Source organism: Larus michahellis, chromosome 7, assembly GCF_964199755.1.
Source record: "Larus michahellis chromosome 7, bLarMic1.1, whole genome shotgun sequence".
Lineage (NCBI taxonomy): Eukaryota > Metazoa > Chordata > Aves > Charadriiformes > Laridae > Larus > Larus michahellis.
Genome location: NC_133902.1, coordinates 29,494,050 through 29,518,264, shown reverse-complemented (window position 1 = coordinate 29,518,264; position 24,215 = coordinate 29,494,050). Strand labels below are relative to the sequence as shown.

General features: G+C 42.8%; 2 protein-coding genes across 2 annotated transcripts in view; one reads left to right on the top strand and one right to left on the bottom strand.

Annotated features, from left to right (window-relative positions):
• DYTN (dystrotelin) overlaps positions 1–24,215 on the bottom strand; it is a 46,674-nt gene that overhangs the window by 3,941 nt on the left and 18,518 nt on the right. Inside the window, exons 13-14 of the mRNA XM_074593989.1 lie at positions 23,073–23,553; positions 22,368–22,514 (exon numbers count right to left, since the gene is read on the bottom strand). Coding sequence (XP_074450090.1) covers positions 22,411–22,514; positions 23,073–23,553 — 585 coding nt within the window. The 3' untranslated portion in view covers positions 22,368–22,410. The remainder of the gene's footprint in view (positions 1–22,367; positions 22,515–23,072; positions 23,554–24,215) is intronic.
• FAM237A (family with sequence similarity 237 member A) lies at positions 12,185–16,873 on the top strand. Its single transcript, XM_074593990.1, has 2 exons — positions 12,185–12,593; positions 16,740–16,873. Exons 1-2 carry the CDS (start codon positions 12,185–12,187, stop codon positions 16,871–16,873), a joined length of 543 nt encoding a protein of 180 aa, XP_074450091.1.

Here is a 24,215-nt window from a genome sequence, read left to right as displayed (position 1 = left end):
AACTCACGGACTGGAGTCTAAGCCTCTCTACTCTATTCATGTATTTATGTAGGCATTTGACATACTCTGACCATCCATTTCCTCCCCAGACCTATTCCCTTGTCAGCATGCCCCGCTCTAAGTAAGGGTGGCACAACAATGAAGTCAGATGGACGCAAAGTGCTCAAGCAGCCCGTTTGCTTTGGAGTCAGTCATTTCTCCCCTATTTCCTTTCAGGCACATCCGAACTCTCTTGCTACTGCAAGACTTGCTCCATTATGAAGTTACTCTTACAGATATTGTTAACAATAATATAGTTTACAGACAATGCAGCTTGACTGGGATTTCTGTGTAATGAGAAAGCAGTTCCAAGAAATGGGAACTATTATAGTGCCTTCCAGCATTCACTGAAAAGCTTCAGGAAATTAAAGACTAAGTTCTCCTTTGTTTAATGAGGAGGCCCTGAACTCAAGACACAAAACTGCCTTATTTGCAGGAAGAAAGAAACAATTCCCTTGCATAGCAGGATCCTGACTGCATGCTGTTGGATCAGTGGGCCGGACAGGTAGGTAAAAGATTCAGGTACCATTATATTTTGCTTCAGTTTTCCTTTCTCCCATCTGGCTGAGTATCTTTCACTTCAAACGTAAGATCTCTAGGACAGGAACTGCCTTACTCAAAGGTGACCTTCAGCACCTGCCCAGGGAGCTCTGATTTTAGGCAGAGCTGGTCAGATGATATCTTTATGACAACCCTGCACATAGGCATTCGAAAAAATTATAGTTCTTCATGAAATATGCTGTGCTTTAGGCATGCCTAATTAAGAATAGAACAGGAGAGAAAGGACCTTGTTAAATCAAACCACAGTCTCTCCAGAAGCTCTGATTTAAAGATAAACTTACTACATTGAATTTCCACTCTAGCATCAAATTTGTAGCATCTCCTTTGAGAAAAGGTTTCAAAGGGTACACTTGTGAAAGAAAAATGGGGGTTTCAAAGGCTGACTGGTCTGAGCTATTAAAAAATCCAAAGAATAAAAAGAAAATACATTGAAAAAAATAATTAAAAAACTGCTTTATCTGCTTCCATCACAATATTCCTCACTGAAAATCTATGGGTTTTGTCTGGTTTAATTATACTAGATAACAGAGCTTGTACTACTTCACTTGGAAAATCATTCAAGAAGGCAGATTTTCCTGCCAGTAAGTTATCCATGACAACATATTGACACTTCTAATCAGATTTTGCACAGAAACAACCATTTCATCTTAGAATCATAGAATCATAGAATTGTTGAGGTTGGAAGGGACCTTTAAGATCATCGAGTCCAACCTTTAGCCTACCCTGACAAGAGCCACTTCTAAACCATGTCCCTCAGTGCCCCATCTACCCTTTTTTTAAACACCTCCAGAGATGGTGAATCCACCACCTCCCTGGGCAGCCTATTCCAATGTTTAATAACCCTTTCAGTGAAAAAATGTCTCCTAATATCTAATCTAAACCTCCCCTGACGTAACTTGAACCCGTTTCCCCTCGTCCTATCACTTGTCACCAGGGAGAAGAGGTCAGCCCCCATCTCTCTACAACCTCCTTTCAGGTAGTTGTAGAGGGTGATAAGGTCTCCCCTCAGCCTCCTCTTCTCCAGGCTAAACAACCCCAGCTCCCTCAGTCGTTCCTCATAAGGTTTGTGCTCCAGGCCCCTCACCAGCTTTGTAGCCCTTCATCTGACTACATGAAACAACCATTTTCCTCCTGCAGTGGAAGATGTAGAAGGCATCACATCTCTGAGTTAGTGAGATGCAAGTACTTCAAGAGCAGCAAAGAACCCTAGGCCAGAACTCATAGCAGAACACATAATTGTTTGCTGGACTATCTGAGAATCGGCAGGTAACTAGCGAAACCTGAAGATCTCACAAGTCCATCCCTTTCACAGCAGACAGAATATCCTCGTTATTCTCCAGAACCTCCTGTGACCCATTTCTTGGCCCTAAATAATTTGCTGGCCCCCGCTTCAATTTCTTCTTGCAGACCAGTTTCCCCAAACAGCTTGCGATCTGAGTGTGCAGGCTTCCAGCGTCAGGTCCCGGCTGCCAGGGGAGTGCCAGTGCTGCAAGGTGAGGTGACAGTGGCAGGACTGGCCCACTGGCATGGCACGGAAGCTGCCCTGAGGCCACTATGCTCAAACACCCTTTTCTCCCAAGAGCTGCAGGAAAGAAACACCCTTAGAGCAAGAAAAGCTAGGAGAGACCACGTTACAATCCTATTCACCCTCAAGAAAGAGCACGCTGTGACAGTGTTTTTTCTTGTCCAGAAGACTTGCTGTAACACGCTAGGAGAAATCGATCCCATACTAGGCTTGCTTTCTTAGATGTTAGTGGAAGTTTTATGAAAGCATGTGTCACTAGACTGCTCTTTTAACAGTGACATCCCCAGGGTGACTCTCACTTCTGCCTTGAGGCCCTGAAGGTGAGAAAGGTTTCTTTATTGCCTGCGAGTACTTGAGCAAGGAGGGGAATGGGGGAAATCGGGAAGAACCAATTACTTTATTCTTGAACACTGAGATATCAGTGCAGCACCCAAATGGCATGAACCGCTTCATTCAAAAAACAACAGTTGTCTAGATATAAATATCCTGGATGCCATTAAAATTAATCAGAAGCTCTCTAAAAGCTGCACTGAATGGTTCAAGTATGACAACGTGCCCACAGGACATGAACAGTTAACTTTTAATGTATTATATTAGTCAGTTTGGGTTTGGGTTTTTTTTGTTATTTTCTTGGAATGTTCCAGTCTGGATACAAATGTGGGAGGTTCATAGTCACATTCTTTACAGAGGTCATTTATATTTATAGTGTCACATGTCACCAAATTACATTTCAAAAAATATATATTAATTTTCTAACCAACATCACTTAGCTTGCACTTGTAAAATACCTGCCCCAAATGTCTTTTCAATGCTTGTGTTAAATACAATTGCCACAAGAAACATTACCTCTTTTATGAATTTAATTAAATCAATGTCAGTCATGAAGCCATTTCAAACTTCTGACTAATGGCACCTAAATTTACTCTTGGGAAAACACTCCTAATATGCCCCTGGTGACAGAACTGCTTGCACACAACAGCTAGCAGACAAGGAGAGAGAGGGGAAAACTTCTTTCTTTAATAGAGACAGATCTCTTCTAATAAGGAACTGCAGTTCCTCACACCTTCTAGTGGAAGCAGAAAGGTGCGGACATAAAGGGATGTGCGCTTGACCCATTTACACTAAGGCCAAAAGATACCAGTGATTCAAAAGGCCTTAGTAAACAAGGTCCCTACACACTGTTGACACAGGACGAGAAGATCTAGCAAGAAGAATTAAACCTCTAAGATCTAGAGATCTGCCACACAGTAGGAAAACCAGAACAGGAATATGGCCCGTGTGATGACAAGTGGGGAAACAAAGAAAGCACACTGCACGGCCTGCACGCCACACGAACAGTCACCTAACATCGGAGTTACCAAGAAGAGCTTTGGCCTGCTTTTCTTATATGAAATACTAACTGCTGCAGCAGCTCACAGTGGAGATCTGTACACACATTTCTCTGAGTACACAAGCAATTACCAGTTATTAGCAACTGGCAAAACCCAATGGTATTCCAGAAAAATACCACAAATGCTTGCTCGTAACTCAAGCTGTGTTCGAAACGTCAGTGTCACCAAAATCTATGCATTCAAATCATCTAGAAGTTAATCAAGGAATTAGACTTTATACTCTAGGCAGGTTTAAAGGTAGGACTTAACAGCAATGAAAAAACATTGCCTTTTAAAAGCAAGGAGAATAGCTAGATGTAGCCTGCATCAGGAAAGAAATACCAGAACATTGCAACTTATAACTGGCTAAGATTTAGCCAAAGAAGGTGACAAGTCAGAGGCACTAACAAGCTCTGTTAGGCGAGATACGGAAGCCCTTTCACAATGGTGGTGTTAGATGTTCTCGCAGGGCCAAACAACAGATGGCAACCGAGTCGGGCTCCTACCACCTCATGAAGACAGGCTGAGGTAACTTGGCTTGTTGGGCCTGGCAAAGAGGCAGGTAAGAGATGATCTAAAACGTCTGTAACTTCCCTTCGAATAATTGCAAAGATAACAGAGCCAAATTCTTCTTGGTAGACCAATCTGTACTGTTATTGGGCAGTGGCCACAAATTAGGAAACTCAACCTAGATGGTAAGAAAATCGTTTTCCACCAGGAGTCCAGACACAGCTGACTTGATCCAGTGTTGGTAATAGACCTGCTTTAAGCAGAAGTTTGAACTACAGACCTCCAGAGAACTGTTTTCACCAACACTTCTCAAACTCTTTGAAATCCAACAGAGCGCAGAAGCATGTCCTGGCGGAGGAAAACAGCAGCAGCAGAGCACCACAAAGCTTGTGTAAGTCAGCAGGGGCTTGAGTCCACTTCTCAGGCATAGGCCAGTGACATCGCAGGGTGTCCACAGGGCTCCAGGTCCTGGCTCAGAAATACACTTGTCTCCTACCTGTCCCATGTCTTGTCTGCTACCTCCGTGGAGACATTTCAGGTCATCACCAATAGTGTATAGCACTGAAGACTTCTATGTTTAAGTAATTACATATCTCCACCAGTTAGAACTAGGTAAATGTCACATCACATGTACTGACTTTCCTGTTGGCCATTTCATCATAGAATAGATCCAGAGGATTGTTTAAAGCAGTGTGGGGTCATCAAACACTTTGTGACTGCAGATTCAATCCACCAGAAAAAAAAACAAAACAAACCACAAATAAACCAACCACCAAACCAGAAGACATTAAAAGTGTAAAAAAACATGTTTTGATTCCAGTACTTCGATGTAGACTACTTATCAAGAGTTACACAAGCCATCCTAGATGGGATGGGTGCAATCAAATTATTTGGTGAAGAATTTGTTCAATTTTGCCCCTCTTCCCACTTACAAAACATCAGTCTCCTGCTAACAGGATACAGACTGCTCACTATCCTATATGATTTCCTTGCTAAAATTAATTTTTTTGAAACAGATACTCTACTTGTCACACAAGTTCTGCATTCAGAGGCTTTCACTGTCCTTTACAAGGCAGTAGTGTAACTCTGCATCCACTCCGAGTCCTGACTCAAAGCCCTCTAAATATCACTTTAAAAATTAATAAAAAATATCCACAAACAGACTTTGGATCAAGCATACGTATTTCATTTCCAAGAAGCTCTTAGGTATATTTGTCAGGGAGCCAATTTTAAGCATAGTTTAATCTCCCACTTAAAAGAGAATTTTAAAAGGTATAAATGGGAGTTAGATTCCCCACTTTGCCTGTGTGGATTCTGAAGAAAAATCAAGTCTCCACCACATACTGTGAATTTAAAAACTAACGGGCCTTTGGGTTTCCCCCCCCCTCTCAGAGTCACAAGTTTTGCCTTTGCTGTCATTTAGCCAGGTTTCACACAAAGCTGGGATAACTTGGAACCCAATGCATCAAAACACAAACTTTCAGCTAAGACTATCTCTTTAAAGCTTTGCGGTTTGGGTTGTTGTTGGTTTTTTTTATTATTATTTTTATTAAGGCTTAAACAGGTCTCATCATGCAGATCATTTTACAAAGCTTAATACTGCATCCAGGTGTGGCTGCTTAGGAAAGTAGCAGGCAAGCTGCATGTAACATCACACATTGCTGTGTCTCAGTGCTGAATTAATTTTTTTTACATTTGTAAATGCTTACTTAGCTCAAGCAACTGTAAGCCATTGCCTATTAACCTGCTAATGTTAAACCATTGGAGGGTTTGCCGGGAGAAAATGCAGGAAGGACACAACGCTGCAGCTTTACTCTATTCAAAATACAAATACCAATGAGATGGCCTCCTACTTTTCTCTCTTTCCATCCCCTACCCCTATAGCCTGATCATTTTAACAGTTGCTTGTATTTTATTTTGATATTTTTCAGGTAGAAATAATGTCATTTCTGTAGCATTACATAATCTGAAATATCTCTCTTATCTCTGAGTTAAAGAATCAACTTTTCTTGATAAAAACATCCTTTTGCAAATGACTCTGGATACAGCCTCCAGCCCACCTGAATTAAATTCATTCATGAGATACAGAGACCCACTGAAAATGCGAACATTGGCTGTCAGGGGAATACATCATGCAGGATTAATGAAAGAAAGATTACTGATAGCCTAAAAAGGGCACAGAAAGCTTTACTGAGGGAGCACACGTGGAACTGAGATGGCCAGTCTTTCCATGTGTCTTCTCCACTAGGAGGCTGAGGTGATGAATCCAATTATCAAAAACCTCTTTCCCAGAAATAGAATATGAGTGCTCTGGTTCAGAGGGAACAGAGCGTAGTAGGCTCAGCAAGTATTTGTGGCGCCGAGTATTTTATCTGTAGCAGTATTTCCCCTGAGCAGCAACTCACATTTCTCTGAGAACCCTGGTTCAGCACCCTTGGGTCTACCAGAAGAATTCCACATGGAATGAAACCAATGTCCTTCTTGATCCAAAACCAGATAGAGTGCTCCCCAGAAGGGGACTCAATTAAATAAACTCACTTCTCCACAATGAGTCCAGAAAGGTTCCAAGTTGGCAGAAACATATCAACTCACAAGAAACATTTTGCCTTTTCCTTTCCAGTTGCAGCTTTTTGCCCTACCCTTAGCAGCACGGGGCAGAGTCCTCAGCGCAATGCACCACAGATCCGTCGATGTCAGCAAAAAACACTCCTGTGGCATCTTAGTCCTGCTCTGGTCTGGCCTCCTGCACCCAGGCCAATCATAAACACAAGCAGCTTCAGAGATTTTTCTACCCAGGAGCTGCCTTTAGGTTGCATCGCAGCACCCACATCTTACAGGCGCATGTTCCTTCTCTCCCTCACCCAGTTCAACCCCCAAACACAGAGGCCAGGAGAAGCACAGTGGTTACTCACTGGCCAAGGGGGCTCCAGATAGAGCACGGGCCCAGAATCAGCTCCTACAGAGCAGACTGGGGGAAAAAAAAAAAGCTTAAGGATCATTTTAGCATTAGAACCAGGGACAGGGAAGTTTACTGGAACAGCCTGTATTCAACAGAGAAGAAACGCTGGAGACCCCATATGTGACAAGAGGCTTCCCCCTGCCATTTTGCAAGGGCTCCTTGCAAGGCATTGCACACTTCAGTTCTTCCTGAAGTCTCTTTCAGCAGTTGGTGCTCACTGCTCCCCCATTCCTGACCCCACACTTCTTGAGAAATAAATGGAACATTTGCAAATTTGCCAAAGCCCTACAATATAGTTATTTACATTGGTTCTAGCCAGATGTCCTCTAACCCCCAAAAGTTCCTTTCACTTTTGTTAAAAAGTAACATTACTTACACAAAATACACTTTCACATGGATTGCTCATTGAGAAGAGGAAATAAAGCACCAGGAGAAAAGAACAGTGTTTGTTGTCATAGACACATTGTAAAATCACGGGTTAGGAAAGGAACATGCTTCTCCATTTACATGGACTTGATGCACAGAAAGATATCAATTAAGAGGATATAGATACCTAACAGTGTTTCAAGCCAACTTTCCAGATGGTATAAACCAGTGTGGCCTCACTGACTTTAGCAAAGACAAGCCTGGTGCTACTGAAGCACAGTCGCTTCACGGAGAAAGGATTATGGTTCAAAGTACAAAGACAGAAGGGAGTGGCCAGTCAAAGTCTTGAAGCAAATGGGCTACTGCCCAGTTGGTATGGACTGGTGCAGCTGCACTGGCTTCAGTCAGCAGAGTGCTACATGATGTGGCCTATAGACCACACAGAGTTATGAAAAACGAATGGTTTCACCCTCCCTGTTGCTTCAAATAGCTAGTGTTAAAAAAGTTATGCCCAACACTGGTTAGTGGCCTGTTACCAGAGCCCCAGCTGTTAAAGTTGTATGTTTTATGCATGCGAGAGGGTAGCTACAGCAGGAACAGTAAACACAGGCAGTGTTGTCGCTTGCAGAGTGGAGTGCGGGCTTTCCTCTCTGCGCTGCATGTACCAGGAGATGGCCCTTTCACCTTTCCCTCCACTTCCCTCCTAGCATGGCCCATTTCCCCAGTGTGTACAGAGGTTTGCAGCTGTTCCAAGGAGCTGGAAGTTAGTGGTTGCAGCTGAGAACCTCACAGAGAGAAAATACAACAATAATAGGCCAGATTATTACTTTTTTTCCTGAGGGAAGAAAACATAGCCAAGTGCCCTCTCCTCTTGGAGGGCATGCAGCCGTCCAAGACAGCTCTCCTTTACCTAAGGTTGTGTGACTTGAGCTGCAGTGAGCAGCTCAGCCCCGTTGCTGCAGTTAATGCCTTTACTGGCTTTCTTCTGGGGCTCTACTCTTCTCTGGGTCTCTGCTTCAATTCCCAGGAGAGCTGGACCTGCTGCAGTACAGGCTGAGCAAATAGCTCCAGTTGTGCCACACAGACTCCTGCTCTGGGGTGGAGGGACGTCCAGCAGCCAAGCACAAGCAAGCAAGATGCCTGTGGGCTGAGCCAGGTCTGGACAACTTCAACTCCAAGCTGGGGACTTGCTTTCTACCCTTGCGCCCCCCCCCCCCCCCCCCCGCCGCAGCCGCGCTGCTAGGAGAGGGGCAAGGGGAGAGCTGCAGCTTTGCCAAGCGCCCGGGCGGCCCCTGCGCACAGCTTCCCCCCGTCCAGAGGGGACACCGCTGCCGGGCTGGAGGGCCGGGGGGCGCAGGGAGAGGACAGGCGGGGCAGGGGAGCGGAGCAGGCTGCGGCAGGGGCAGCTCCGCCAAGGGAAGAAGGGAGCGCCGGCTGCCCGGCAGCGGCGGCCGGAGCCCCCGGGGGTGGGTGGGGGCTTCTCCCCGAGCCCTGACGTAAAAACGAAGCGGGGCTGCCCGCTCCGGCTTCTTAAGGAGCGCGGCGGCGGGCGCGGAGATCCCTGCCCTGCCCGGAGCGCCGAGGTGAGTAAGGGCTGCGGCGGCGGGGCCGGGGGCGCCGGGACCGGGCCGGACGGGGCGGGAGCGGGGTCGGTCGGGGAGCCCGGGGCTGGCGGAGCCCCCACGGACGCTCCTCTCGGGCAAACGCTTTGCTAAAACCGCTCGCCACCGAGGCGGGCACCCGCCCCTGCGCCCCGAGACCGGCTTTGGCATCTTTACGGTGTAGGGTCGAGTAACTAGTCGTAACCGATAGCTCCAACCAGGTAAAGCGGGGATAACGAGTGAGCTAATTAACTTTTAAATTATTGTTATTGTAAGGCACCATTCATGACAGGGAGTGGAAACTACGAGCAAAACAGGGAGGGGAAAAAAAAAACCCAAACAAAAAAATATTCAGAGCCAGGAGGAGTAAATAGCACAAACATACAAACTTAATTTTATGGACAGAAAAACCTAAAGATTGGAGGGCGAGGAGTGGGGGGGTAACTGCATGGAATCATTCACCGCAAGCATAGGTAAGAAATTAATGAAAACTGACATTTCCTGAGCATCTCCCTCAACTCTCAGACATCTTAAAAAAAAAAAAACAAAACAATAATAATCCTGAACCTTGTAAAAGACTAATGTCAAAATGCTGCCCGCGTTTGACCAGACCATAGGACTCGTGCTCTTGGCTACTGGCCCTGGCCAACGCCATTCACACCACACCTTAAATGGCACTCACTCTCCTATTAATGTCCTGCCAGCTCCCTGCCCACCGCAGTCCCTTTGCTCACACCTCTGACAAATCCAGAACCCTTGTCCTTGTCTTACCCAGTTTTGTAACCTAGAAAGCTTCCAAAAGGGCAGGGGGGCAGAGAAAGCAAAGCAAGCAATTCAGTTGTTAACCAGTGTAAACCAGACGGCTTCTGTCCAAGTGACAGAACCACCCTTAAAAGCCAATTTTAGTATTAGTCCTTTGTTTGAACTATCTGTTGTTGGTGGGTTTTGTTTGGGTTGTTTCTTTTTTCCTCTCCCTATGGCCAAATCTGACATTGCTAAGTGTTTATCAAGTTTCTAGTTTTCAATAAAAAAAGTTAATTATGTCCCTTGAAAAAGTCTCAGTAAACAGATAAATATGTGCATATTGCACAGCATATATGCACAGGTGTCTGCTGCTCAGTGGAAAGGCTCTGATGCACAAACAAGAATTAAGTAGTGACTCACAGGATGTCTTCAGGTTTGCTTCTGAGAAAGCAATCAAAACCTGCAGTAGGGTACAGAAGAATGATGCTTCTGGAGATCTTTGGAGCAGCATGAGGACAACCCTATTACTACCACCACTGTCATAAGTGACATCCCACTGGGCAGAGCTGTGTGGGAAGAGCGTGCTGTTCCTCTTCTATTCCTTAAATGCAAGTTGCAGATTCAAGGCTGTCAAGCCAATTCTCATGAGATCCCAACTCAGATTAAAAAGTTGGAGAGTAAAGTCTGAATAGCACCAAAGTGTTCCAAAAACCTGACCAGACAGCCAGATAAGGGGCTAGGTAAGAATATGACCGCCAGGACTGAAATCTCTGAAGAGTCCTTTAGCTCTACAATGAGATGTGTTCCACACAGCAGCCCAACCTTCCCTGGGCTTTCACACTGGCTGTGGCTGGGCGACTTTTGACACACAATCTGTCTGCACATGCTTATCCTGCCTTTGACATTTTTCTTCACATAGCGGAGAAACATTGCTCATGCTCCAGATGAACACTGATGGAAGAGGCTTTCTACTAAAAATCCAGTTGATTATTAAGTTAAGCTTATTAACAGGGGTAGCTTCTCCCCCTCCAAAATAAAAGTATGAATACTCAACAGATCAGCACACACGTTTAACAGTATTGTTTGTCCTAAAAGCTGATCTCAGATGTTGCAGATTTCCAAAATGGGAGGTTCCCAGGAGCTACACTAAAGACAACCCCCAAATCTGTTACACATTAGAAATGTGTATCAGGAATGGAATAGTAGAAATACTAGAAGCATGTTAGAAAATGCACAATAGAAACATGTACTAGAAATTAAATCTGATGGAGACAGCTGGGCCTTTCTGTCCCCCAAGGGTATATCATTCTCAGGATTTCTCCCACTATAGCTGCTACAGAACAAGTTATACAATTTTAACATAACAGACAATTGTTACAGTGATCTGCAATAAGCATCTGTACTTCCTGTATTGAGATATATATATTTTAGAAAAACATGGATCTGTTAGAGCAGGTCCAGAGGAGGGCCACAAAAATTATCAGAGAGCTGGAGCACCTCTCCTGTGAGGACCGGCTGAGAGAGTTGGGGTTGTTCAGCCTGGGGAAGAGAAGGCTCTGGGGAGACCTTATAGTGGCCTTCCAGTACCTAAAGGGGGCCTACAGGAAAGATGGGCACAGACTTTTTAGTAGGGCCTGTTGCAATACGACCAACAGTTACGGTTTTAAACTAAAAGAGGGTAGATTTAGGCTAGATACAGGGAAGAAATTTTTTACAATGAGGGTGGTGAAACACTGGCACAGGTTGCCCAGGGAGGTGGCAGATGCCCCATCCCTGGCAACATTCAAGGTCAGGTTGGACGGGGCTCTGAACAACCCAATCGAGTTGACGATGTCCCTAGTCATTGCAGGGGGTTTGGACTAGATGACCTTTAAAGGTGCCTTCCAACCCAGACTATTCTATGTTTCTATATGTATGTATACATGTTGTGCAATACAGCTGCTGTGCTGCGGCTTTGCTATACCCTCTTTTCAGAGCTGTTCTGCATTTTGGCAGATAAAACACTCCTGTTCAATGGATGATTTTGCAACATACCATTAATTCATTGGAACACACTTTCAACAAATAGTTTTCCACCTGCTGCCCACAGTTTCCTGTGAGTACAGGCTATTTTAAAGGGCTCACAAAATTTTGAGAAGAATAAAATTTTGAGGAAAGCAATACTGCCTAAAGACTTTAAAAAATCTGTAAAAAAGAATGGATTTTTACTGAAGAAGGTTAGGGATCTGTAAATCAAGAAAGGCCAAAGAATTTCAATATGAAGAAGTTCCAGACAAGAGATCATCATATGGATTTGAGGATTATTAACAAATTTTAACACACTTCTAACACTGCACAGAGTAATGCAACTCCACTAGTATTTATATTTACAGATCTTTAAAGAACAGCAAAACAATTATCAACATCTGAACTGCCTTCTACATAATGTAAGATACCAGAGCTTTGTTACTGCATCTAACAGTGAAAAGTTTTTCAGCTTCTTTTGGTTTTGTTATATTTCAGTGATACAATGGACCCTGGGAGCAGAGGAAGAATTCACTGCAACATGAGACTCACCTGCTCTCTGCTCATCATGGGAGCATTCTGTGTGACACCTTTCCTCTGCCATAGCCAAATTGATCCACTAGCTCTTGGGCGAGCAGACCCCCAGTGTTGGGAATCCTCCTCAGCTGTCTTACTGGAGATGAGGAAGCCTCGCATTTCTGACTCGGTCAGCGGCTTTTGGGACTTCATGATCTTCCTGAAATCATCAGAGAACTTGAAACATGGGGCTCTGTTTTGGGACCTGGCTCAGCTCTTCTGGGATATCTATGTGGACTGTGTGCTCTCCAGAACCCATGGTCTAGGGAGAAGGCAGCTAGCAGAAGCTGAACAGAAGATCTCTACTCTACGTTCTCAGTTCACAGGGAGAAACCAAGGTTACTACTCCTTTAATACACGTCTCACGGGCAATAACTAGAGTCTAGTAGGAAAGAAAAGAGATACAGGCTTATTGCACTATGTGGTAATAGTACAGAAACAGAGGACAGTGCTGCACAACTGCTCCCCACTCTCCCCAATCCAGTATAGAGATATGTTTATGTTAAAAATGATCTCAGTAAAAATTTGACCTCCACAAAAGCGCTGCCATTAGAGTTCAGGTTAAGTTTCAGTTTGGTGTGGGAGGAGGGAGAGCAGAAAGTGAAACATAGGAGGATTCAAACAAAGAAGGCAGCTCAGCAATTGAACATACAAATATATTCTTCCACACCAGCATTTTTACCACTATTGTACCATGGACAGGCTAGTTCCGAATTCCTCATTGCAAGAGGAGTGTCGCCCCAGGAATGCATCATACTGGTGCTGCTGGGGAGAGTGGCAGTCGTATCACAAGAGTAAGGATACGTTTACTTGCCATCCAGTTGTTAACCACTAGGTACTTCCTATTTCCATACTGGTAACTTTGCCCAACACACAATGGAAACAGACCTAGGGCTCAGATGCATGCAGGCTTTCAGACACAGCTACAGCTTCAGGAAGAAAAGCACTACCCTATAACACTAAATGATCCCATTCCCAATCTCCAGGTTCCCAGCCTCAGAGCAGATTCCCCAGGCTCAAAGTCTCCATAAGCAGCGAGAGCTAGCACCTCACAAGATCTGCAAAAGGTCGCATGTTGCTTAGCCTCCCCATTCCCAGCAGGAAGATACATCATAACTTTTCATAAATCTCAGTCCCTTCCAAGGCTTCATTTCTGATCCTGCTACCAAGAGATGCATCCTTCCCTTGAGAATGTCCACTTTCAGAAAGGGGCAGGTGCCGTATTTTGATGGAGGGCTAGAAGTACTGTTGCCATCACCAACAGTGTAGCACATCGGGCCCACAGGGAGAAGGCAGAACTGCCTTTCCACTTAAATAGATTCAGACCCTTATCTTCACTTACTGCATCAGTGTCTTAGTTATTAAGATGTTTGTGGGGAGTGTCCATGGAACAATGAAGAACCTCGCTGCACAATGACCCATTAGAATGTCTTTAAAAGAGGGACTTGAACTCAGAATTCTTCCACCGTAGGGCCACTATACCACTGGACAGTCCAGCTCTTGTTCACAAACCTTAAAACATTTTGTGTACTTAAAGATAGGATTTGAGATGGGAAGGATCAAGAGGTCTTTACCCCCATTATTTACAGAGTATCCTAGCCATTAAGACAGTTGTATTTGAATTGATCCCCTCAGACTGAAGAACTCCTCAACCACACAGGGCCAGTTCCTATGCTCCGAGCCAAACAACCACTATCAGCATTTTAAAAGCAAGGATTGGATCCTACTCCGCTCTGCAAAGAATCTGAGCTATCATGTAGCTCTGAGAAGATCTTTACTGTGTTAAGATACACTGATGGCAGGCAGCACAGAATTCCCTCTGTTTCCCAAGCGGCCTTAGACATCACAAAGGCAACGAGTTGCTCAGTCCTGACCGGACTGATGCACTTTTGGGTGCAAACAGAATGCAGCTTTAGACACATGAGGCATCAGTACTATCAAAAACTGAGATGAATTTTTGTTTTCAGGATTGCAGCTTTGAATATCACTCTCTGAATTTCCCCTTAGCCTTTTGTTTACATCTGGCTCTTTATGTCTATACCACACCGTGATTTTCTTAAGCAAAGAGCTTTTGTTCCAGTCAATATTAAGAGTAACAGTCTGATGTATTTTGAAGAATCAAATAATGGGTTCTGTGATTGATAGTGACTTTCATTTACTCCCATGCAGAGAGATTTTAAGTACTACTAAGCAGTCACACTTTAAGACAAACAAGGATTCCTCTCCTTCTCTATCCTTTTACCTCTTTGTTTTGTGAATTGTAAGCAGTTAATCTGGTTTCTCTGTACAATTGATTAGCATCAGTCAGTAGCGGGGAGCTTATAGCAGTAACAGCCTAAATTTTGTTTTTTGGAGGAGCTATCTAACCTCTCATCCAAGTATCCCAGTTTCCTAACAAAGCCAACTGTTTTAATCTTTGTAACCCTTGACCCTGCTGCCTTGTTTCGTCAGTGAAAGCAAAAATCAATTGTTAATAATTGCAGATAGAAATCACACCTTAGCAAATGATGAGGACTAGAATTACTGCTTCTTATGCGTAAAGAGATGTACAAGCCTGTTTTCTTAGCCCAAAGAGTAGCACCAACAGCATTTGAATGACCTTATGTACTTCACCCCACGTCTACATGGGCAGGTATGAATAGCTTTCAGTAGGCTTGTTCTAAGAGTCGAACAATAAAGTAAGATTTTTTTGCTTTATACTGTTACTTTTGTAACTGTTGATAATATCCTTTTTGCTCCATACTGAAGTTTTCCCATCTTATTCCTCTTAAATATTCACAATTTTAGTTTAGTTTTTTAATTGCAAACAGGATCATAAATCAGGAGCAATCTGTAAGCTGCATTCACTGAAGTTCCTTAAACATAGAATTGAATTGGAGAAACAAGACAGAGATCCGGACTTGGCACAGAAATGCTGATGTTAAGGTGCTACTATTCTAGTGTCAGAGCTACTAGATTTCAGAACTAAAGGATAAATCCCATGAGGTCATTGTGAAAATTGAGTATCAGGAACTGAGCTTTTCTAAGAAAAAAACAGAAAAGCCCTCCAAGCCAAAAAACCTAGTTAAGTCCTTGGTAAAAGCTTCTCAGTAGTACTGAGCAGAACTACCTTGTTACATCTAAGAAGCGCTTCCACGGTTCCACATGACTTGCCCTCCTGGGAAACAAGTCTGTCTGAGTGTATACCAAGTCAGTGATAGAAGTAGCCCAGGTCCAAACTTACAGGTTCAAACACTGTTTTCTGAACTGATCTAGTCCTGCCAGGCTCCTGATTGTAGTTACTAACAAGTCTAAAAATACTCTTCAAACTCCATACAAGGCATGAAAAACACAACAAAATCAGAACAGCTATATATGAGTTATCTAACAAACTGCCTCCATCCAGCTAACAACCTACTTAACCCAGCAGCATTTCAACTTCCCTAGATACCCTCGGGTTAGTTTGCTTTAAACTGAGACAAATAGGGAGAGTCCTTTAGAGCTACCTGGCCAAGGTATCTTCAGCAACTCCCCTTTTTCCCCTAACAAAACCCGAACACTATGAAAAAGCAGGTTTCATAAAAACATTTCCAATATATAACAACACTGAAGTTCGATGCAACAACTTTTAATTAGCCAAAATAAGACTTAAGAACCACAAGGAAAACACAGCTTTTGTACTTACAGCAAATCATCCTGAAGAGCAGTCGTACAAAAAGACCCTCCTCAAGAAGCTACATAGCACATGCCCAGTATAAACTTTTGAAGAATACCATAACGAAAACCTCTCTACCTATTTTCTCCTCTTTCAGCAGTCCCCCTGATACCCGTCACTCAGAGTGGTCACAGCTGTGCCCACTTCCCTCACAGGTGCAGGTAATTGGGCTCAGATCAGCCCTTGCACCTGGCCCAAGACAGACACAACTTGCTGTCCCAGCTCTGCCGGGCTGCAGGGTGCCAGGGAGGGCAGTGGGGCAAAGGCTGCTGTATTACGCATTTGAGATCTACTAACATAAACAGGTACTATGTTAACCAGTTATTTTTTCAGAAGACAAATGTGTCTAAAAGAAATAAGGCCAATCTAATGGCTTTTGGATATCATTGCAAAGAAAATGCTCCATTAGTTCCTCAAGAAAATAAAAAACATACTACTAAACAGTGTGAGAGATCTCATCCACTGTGCAAGGAGGTTGATGACAAGCCAGTGAGTCTGTAAGACTGTGAGCAGACTCAAGTGCTTTCACTCTGCTAATTACAAGCGGAAGTGTTTTATAGGAAGACTGATCTTTTCCCCCAGCATGGACCTTTTTCTTCAAAGTAACTTGTCACTGAAAACGGAGGGATGTGACCATTGCCAAAACAAGAGGGTTGGGGGCAATGCAGATGAAATGGGGACCAGTAGCAGCTAAAGATGGAGCAAACATGGATGTGGGAAACTGAGTATTCAGCTCCTTTTTGCTGTTTGAAAATTGCTTACTTATATGCATTTTCATATCACTTTTCAGGGATATTTTCTCATATTCAGAGGTTGCCAGAGAAGAAAGACTCATTTGAAGATTTAATAAGTATCCACATGCATAAGAGCAGATCTACATTACTTGGAAGAATCTTTGGAGAGCTCGGGAAAAAGAGGAAATGACACATTTAGTCCAAGATCTTGATTTGTAGATATTTTTTAACTACTTCTCTTTAATTTTTGCATTTTATTCCTCATTGATGTTAATTTACATTGTGGAAGAAGGCCTATAACTATGAGCACTGTATCTCTGATTAACTTGGGACTTGTGTTTTTTTTTAATTACCTATGAATTCAAGTCTCCTTAATAAACTGCATGGTTTATAAGCAGTTGCCTACTTTAATCTGTATGTATGTGTCATGGTTTGGGCTGGGCTGGCGACTAAAACAAACGACAGATGCTCCCCTTCAGAGTAGGGAGTGCATCTCCCTTCAGAGGAGAGAAAATGAGAGAGAGACCCTCTGCAGTAGGGAATGGAAAACCTGGTCACCCAGGATATGGAGAAGGCTGAGGTGCTCGATGACTTTTTTGCCTTGGTCTTCACCAGTGAGTGTGCTAGCCATGCTGCCCAAGTTGCAGAAGGCAAAGGCAGGGACTGGGAGAATGAGGTACAGCCCACTGTAGGAGAAGATCAGGTTAGAGACCATCTGAGGAACCTGAAGGTGCACAAGTCCATGGGACCTGATGAGCTACATCCATACTTCCTGAGTGAATTGGCAGATGAAGTTGCTAAGCCACTAGCCATCATATTTGAGAAGTCGTGGCAGTCTGGTGAAGTTCCCCCTGACTGGAAAAAGGGAACCATAACACCCATTTTTAAAAAGGGAAAAAAGGAAGACCCAAGGAACTACAGGCCAGTCGGTCTCACCTCTGTGCCTGGCAAGATCATGGAGCAGATCTTCCTGGAAACTATACTAAGGCACATGGAAAATACAGAGGTGATCAATGACAGACAACATGGCTTCACTAAAGGCAAATCATGCCTGACAAATTTGGTGGCCTTCTATAATGGGGTTACAGCGTTGGTGGATAAGGGAAGAGCATCTGGCATCATCTAGCTGAACTTGTGCAAAGCATTTGATACTGTCCTGCACAACATCCTTGTCTCTAAACTGGAGAGACACGGATTTGATGGGCGGACCACTTGGTGGATAAGGAATTGGCTGGGTGGTTGCCCTCAAAGAGTTATGGTCAATGGCTCAACATCCAAGTAGAGACCAGTGATGAGCAGTGTTCCTCAGGGGTCAGTACTGGGACCAGTGCTGTTTAACATCTTTGTTGGTGACACGGACAGTGGGATTGAGTGCACCCTCAGCAAGTTTGCCAATGACATCAAGCTGTGTGGTGCAGTCGACACACTCGAGGGAATGGATGCCATCCAGAGGGACCTGGACAGGCTTGAGAGGTGTGCCCATGCAAACCTCATGAAGTTCAACAAGGCCAAGGGCAAGGTCCTGCACGTGGGTCGGGGGAATCCCAAACACAAATACAGGCTGGGCAGAGAATGGATTGAGAGCAGCCCTTGAGAAGAAGGACTTTGGGGTACTGGTGGGTGAAAAGCTGGGCATAAGCAGACAATGTGTGCTTGCAGCCCTGAAAGCCAACTACATCCTGGGCTGCATCAAGTGTGGCCAGCAAGTTGAGGGAGGTGATTCTGCCCCTCTAGTCCGCTCTTGTGAGAGCCCACCTGGAGTACTGCATCCAGCTCTGGAACCCTCAGCACAGGAAGGACATGGACCTGTTAGAGCTAATCCAGCGGAGGGCCATGAAGATGATGAGAGGGCTGGAGCACCTCTGCTATGAAGACAGGCTGAGAGAGTTGGGGTTGTTCAGCCTGGAGAAGAGAAGGCTCTGGAGAGATTTTTGTGGCCTTCCAGCACTTAAAGAGGGCCTAGAGGAAAGATGTGGAGAGACTCTTTATCAGGGCGTGTGGTGATAGGATGAGGGTAATGGTTTTAAACTGAAAGAGGGGAGATTTACATTACATATTAGAGAGAAATTCTTTACTGTCAGGGTGGTGAGACACTGGAATGGAACAGGTTGCCCAGAGAAGTTGTTAAGGGCTGGATGCCTCAGCCGAGTATGATTGGTACGGTAGTAGACTGAATGTTACCTGGTCCCATATGCTTTCAAGCTTTAGAAAATGTAAAACCAGACAGATTATCTGAATAGCTAATGCTCTTCCACAAGGCCCCTTGGGAAGATGCTATTGTTTCCACTGCAGATATGTCCAACCTATAACAATAGGATCCCCTAGGAAAGGGCTGCTAGCAACTTTCTTCCTCCCTTCAGATAGCAACAGAAATGGTGAAACACCACTATGGGCTGAGCTGCTGTTTAGCTTAAATAAATTGGCAATACTTCTCTGCTTCAGCAAGCTTCTTACTTAACAGGCCATAGCATTATTTAGCCCTTGAAGAAATGGGCAGGAAGGGATTAGTATGTGGAGGAAAGACTGAGAAAACAGACGAATTTCTAGAAGAGGTAACACTATGGAAAACATTTGAAAATTGCTGATGTAAAGGAGACAATCTCTGTTATTAATTGTGCTGAAATAAAACAGGGGATGCAATTAATTACATGTAAGCCTGCAAGTGATAAAGTTCCTGAAGAAACTCCTACTTCAGTCGATTTCTTCTCTCTGAAAGTGTCAGAATTTAGGTCTTGCTTGCTTTTATCTAGCTCTCAAAAATTTGGCATGAAAACATAATCAGATAATGCTGATGTTTGCTATTGATTCACTCACTATCAACTGGGGCCTTCTAGGGTGACTGTGTTAAGAAAAAGCAAGCGCTGTGAGTATGAGATGCGAGCAGATTAGCTGTACAGGAATAATTTAAAATGTTCCTGTGGTTAAAGACAGAATATTGCCTCCTACTACTCCACTCTATAAACTTCATGGTAGATCTTGGTGTGAGCTAGGATTGTTTTTGCAAATACTGTTCCTGGCTTACTGTTTCTCAGTCTGAGCATGTCAGAAGAAGTATGGGATGAACATGTTTGACTGAGGTTGCTTCGTTGTCAACTGAACTGACTAACAACAAAATAAAGGCCTTGGGATTTTGTCCCTTTCATCATGTAGGGACTTGGCAGCTAAACAACTGCTTAGTAGTATGGAAAAACACTTCATTGAGTCTTTATGTGCTAACATGAAGTAAGAGTTCATGGTGGTTCAGGAATATCTATTTGTACAAATTTGTGCTCCAGACCTGTTCCATGTTGCGTCAGACCAAACCAGTATTTGTCAGCTGTCACTGTTTCCAATCAATTTTAATTCAGATCCACTCACTCTAAAGGAGACTAAAAGTCTCATCAGAAGCTGATAGATATCTTCCCGTAATCAGCTTGTATATGTTGGCACTGGTATATTGCAAAAGCTACTAAGCACCTATCTCACACTATATTCTGTTTATGTGATAATATGGCTGTATCCCCTTTCTAGTGACCCCATCGCTATTTGTTTTCTGGGGTCTTCTTCCTTCAATTAGTTCCTTTATTTTTCACCCTATTCACCTTCCTTTGCTAGAGACAAAATGCTTGTTGGCTTCCAGTTGAATACCAGTTTGTTGCTGTAATTCTTGAATGTTTGCAGTATGTGTAATTAAGGCCTCCAGTACAAAAACTAGCAGAAAGAACCAGGAATGTTCATTACTATGACTACCACAGTCTAAGGTCTTTCAAGAAAGTGGCTGAGGTGCTACCAACAGAAAATAAGATTTCTAGACATTTTAATGAGTCAGACAGTCCCTTTATCTTGGTGATTATAATTCATTCTGAAAAATACAAGAACAGGAAAATCTATATGGAAAATTAAGCGTTCTGCTGAGCAGCTTTTCTTAAGCACTACACTTTTCATCGGCCTTTTCAATCACATCAGCCTAAACTTCGTTTAATTATACATGAAACAAAGCTTCAGAATATGTAATTTACCTAACTTTTCTCCCAAAGCTTCCAAAAATACTTTGCTTTCACCCAAACCAAATTAATTTTCTTAATAATCACAGAAAAATTCCTGTAAATACTAGGAGTATTTCCTCTCTTGGAAAGCTGGTATAGTTCCAGTGATTCAACTAAAATTCTTTTGAGCCTGCATGCACATACTCTTTCACTATTTTTTATGCACCTCCTTCAGAACAGTAATAGTGAGTCGTTGAATCTATAATCTTTATCTCCGAAGTGGTACTGAATAATTTCCATTTCTCAGATCTTTAAAATACTTCTGTGCATTATCAGAAAAAAATGTTTTCCTTTCTGCTGTCATCAACAAGAGATACAGCACAATTCCAAGGAGGTAAATTGACCATGGCATATAAACAGCTAAAGAGAAAGTATTGGGCAATCATTTGCACTGCTGAGGAATTGCACTTGGTATATTTGCCATTAGTTCACGTTGTCACTTAACAAATAGTTAACAATACAAAGCACAACATCTGATAATAACATGCAAATCACTAACATGCCATATCTTAACCCATTATCTCAACCTTCATAACTGCTATCGCTAAAACAACACGCACTTGATGACACTATCACCACAGCCTATACTGATGTATCTCAGTGAGTTGCACTGCTGTAAGAAACATGTAGGAAACAAGAAGCAATCAAAGGAAAGCAGTGAGCAGCTATTATTTTTCTTCTAAGAATGATCTAAATTCTAAGGCCTTCACTTATTCATTATTCTAAGAAATGAAGCTAGACCGTAGTATGAATGGATCAAAGTAGTAGGCAATGTTTCCTTTGTGTGATATCTTCCTTTCTCTTAAAACCCCAGCCTCTTTCCCTGCTGATGCCTAATAGATGCTTTGTAATCAACTTCAGCAAGTACAACCCGCTACCTACAGCCAATCACCTATCTGTTTACAAACTTCTGTGCAGCTTATATGTTTACTTACATGCATATATATGCCTGTATGTGAGTGTGTACAGACTTGACAAATATTTTTAGTACTCTGGGAGTTTTAGATATGTTCCATCAAATACAAAGTACTAGCAACCAAGGAAAAAATTACTTTTCTCACATTTTAGATGCTGCAGGTAAAATTACATTCTTATTAACCATTCTATACTAATATATAGGTAATCAATAGAAATCTATAGAAAGGCTCTTCTAAAGCAATCAATCAAATTCCTTTAAATGTTCAAAGCATCTTTTCCTATAGATACGAATTCAGTAGTTTGGAAAAATACAAATATGTAAGTATCAAGTATTGATTAATCTGACAGTTAAGAACTTATTCCTTCCTTTAGTCTAATAAACATACAATAATACAAACATACAGTAACAGAAAATACATCACTGAAACCTGTTGACTCAAGCCAATTCTCCTATTAACAATAAATGTTCCCAAAACACAAGCCATTACATATTACATAGCAGTGAGAAGGGAGGACAGGGCAGGACAGTTGTGAAAGCCAGTGTGACATTAATGAAGACATGCTGATTTTTATCAGCTGGGCCAACATCTACTGCACAAGAGCTGAAAACCACCAATAGAAAAGTTACATTGCTCTTTAACACTATTTAAGGTTCCTGTTGAAATCAGTAAATGCAGAAATCTGGGTTATTACAATGCAACATCTGAGACACTTTAAAGAGTCTGACGTGTCATCAATTACCTTCAACAGTTCAGTGAAGCTGTAAGGTGAATAGTAGTTTCCATCATTTACAAGGTGGTGAAGTTACTTGGTTGATGAGGTCAGAAAAGGATCTGCAAACATGTTCAGCTGTAGAGAAGAACTCCTGCTGCAAAGCAGACTGTTGAGCTGAAAAGTAGAACAGATTTTGAGTCTTTCAGGACATTTGGATGCTGCCCTGAAAATCTCTTTATAAATCTCTAATTAAAGATAACTGTAGAAACGGCAGCTTTTTCCGTCACTCTCCTCATTACATCCTCATTATCAAAAGTGAGGCATCCTAAGTGTTGAACACAGCTCTGCTGTGTAAGAGCACTGATTACAAAGGGATTTTGTACTGCTGGAAGTCTGCCTGGGACTAGAGTCATAGTTACAGTGTGACATAAGTGGAAACAGAAAAGGCCTCCAGTGCCCTCACCAGTATAAGTTTGCTCCTTAATTGACTGCTGAGACTGATTTCCTCTTATGCGCTTTGACTCATCCTGTTTCAAATCAGTCCAACATTAGGGGTTATATTCCACATTACAGGAATATGCTCTACCTTACAGGACAGAGCTGGAGTACTTCTGCAATGGCAAAGGCAAGATTCTGAGTTTCCTTTGAGGGTTAAATGATTATGAACGATATTATAGAGTAAACTGGAGGAAGGCGAGAAGACAGCGTCAAGATAACTGGGAGAATTTATACCTGGTTGGGCTTGGAGAGACAACGCATCCTTCAGTTTCATCACTAGCTGCTGCAGTTCCACTTCCTCACTGACATCCTTCTCATCAGGTGGTATCTGCACTGCAGTGGGAGTAAGAACTGTATTCTTCACCATGCCACTGAGGGAGTTTTCTGTCAATTCAGGCAGATATGCTTGATTCTCCTTTGCTCTTTTATACTGTCCCATAAAGCGTTTGTCGCTCTGCAGGGACACAGACTCCAGAGGCTCTTCTGAGAATACAAAGTCCGCTGCAGTGGGAACCTCAGGTGTCTGTAAAAACTGCATTCTATTTGCAGAGTTGGGGGAATTCAAAGATTTCCAGTCTGCACATGTTCTGGAAGTAGGCCTTAATTGGGCAGGATTTAATCCACCGGGCATTCTCCTTTCCAGCAGTACATGTGGATTTCTTGCCATTATATTCTGACACTGTGAAAAAGGATACTCTGATGACTGTAACATTGCCTACAATAGACAAAACACATAAACTACATTTTGAGAACAACTGATATTTTGGTTTGCTAGTAGTACTAAAATAGGTAAGAAAATAATTTGGGGTCAGAATAATAATATTTTTTTAATTTCTGGTGAACTAAACCAATTCTTTTTGCAAATAAAAGATTTTCCTGCAATAAAATAAAACTGTGATTGAGTTTGGACAAATTTATGTCCACAATTACAATCTGAAGACATTATATGTTTTAATGTCATTGAAAAGTAGGAATAATAATGTTCCAAGAGTACATTTGCAGGAAAATTGTTCTAAAAGAATTAAACAAAGGGAAAAATAGATGTGTATATTAAACACATATCAAACACCTCACACTTGTTAACATTTGAAATCCCAAACTAGGTAAGTTGTCAGTGCCACAATTGTACTTGGAATATTTTAGACAGAACTATGATGGCAAATACCATTCACTGCATGAACGCCGAGTCTGATGTAACTGGGATGCACTGAGCTGACTGTGCATGCACTGAACACTTAACTGTATGTGTGCAGCCACTCCTGCATGTTGTGACAGGCTAGCATCACAGCATACACACAGGATGGTAGGACATGCCAGGTCTTACTGGTCTCCATGTGCAAGTGATACAAAGCTGACCAAGTGTGCACTGCAGATATG

Excerpts from the sequence above, each read along its gene's own strand:
- FAM237A (XM_074593990.1), top strand. The coding sequence starts at position 12,185 with ATGGACCCTGGGAGCAGAGGAAGAATTCACTGCAACATGAGACTCACC. Across the intron at positions 12,594-16,739 it reads GTTCACAGGGAGAAACCAAG|GGATATTTTCTCATATTCAG; the intron begins GTTACTACTCCT and ends ATCACTTTTCAG.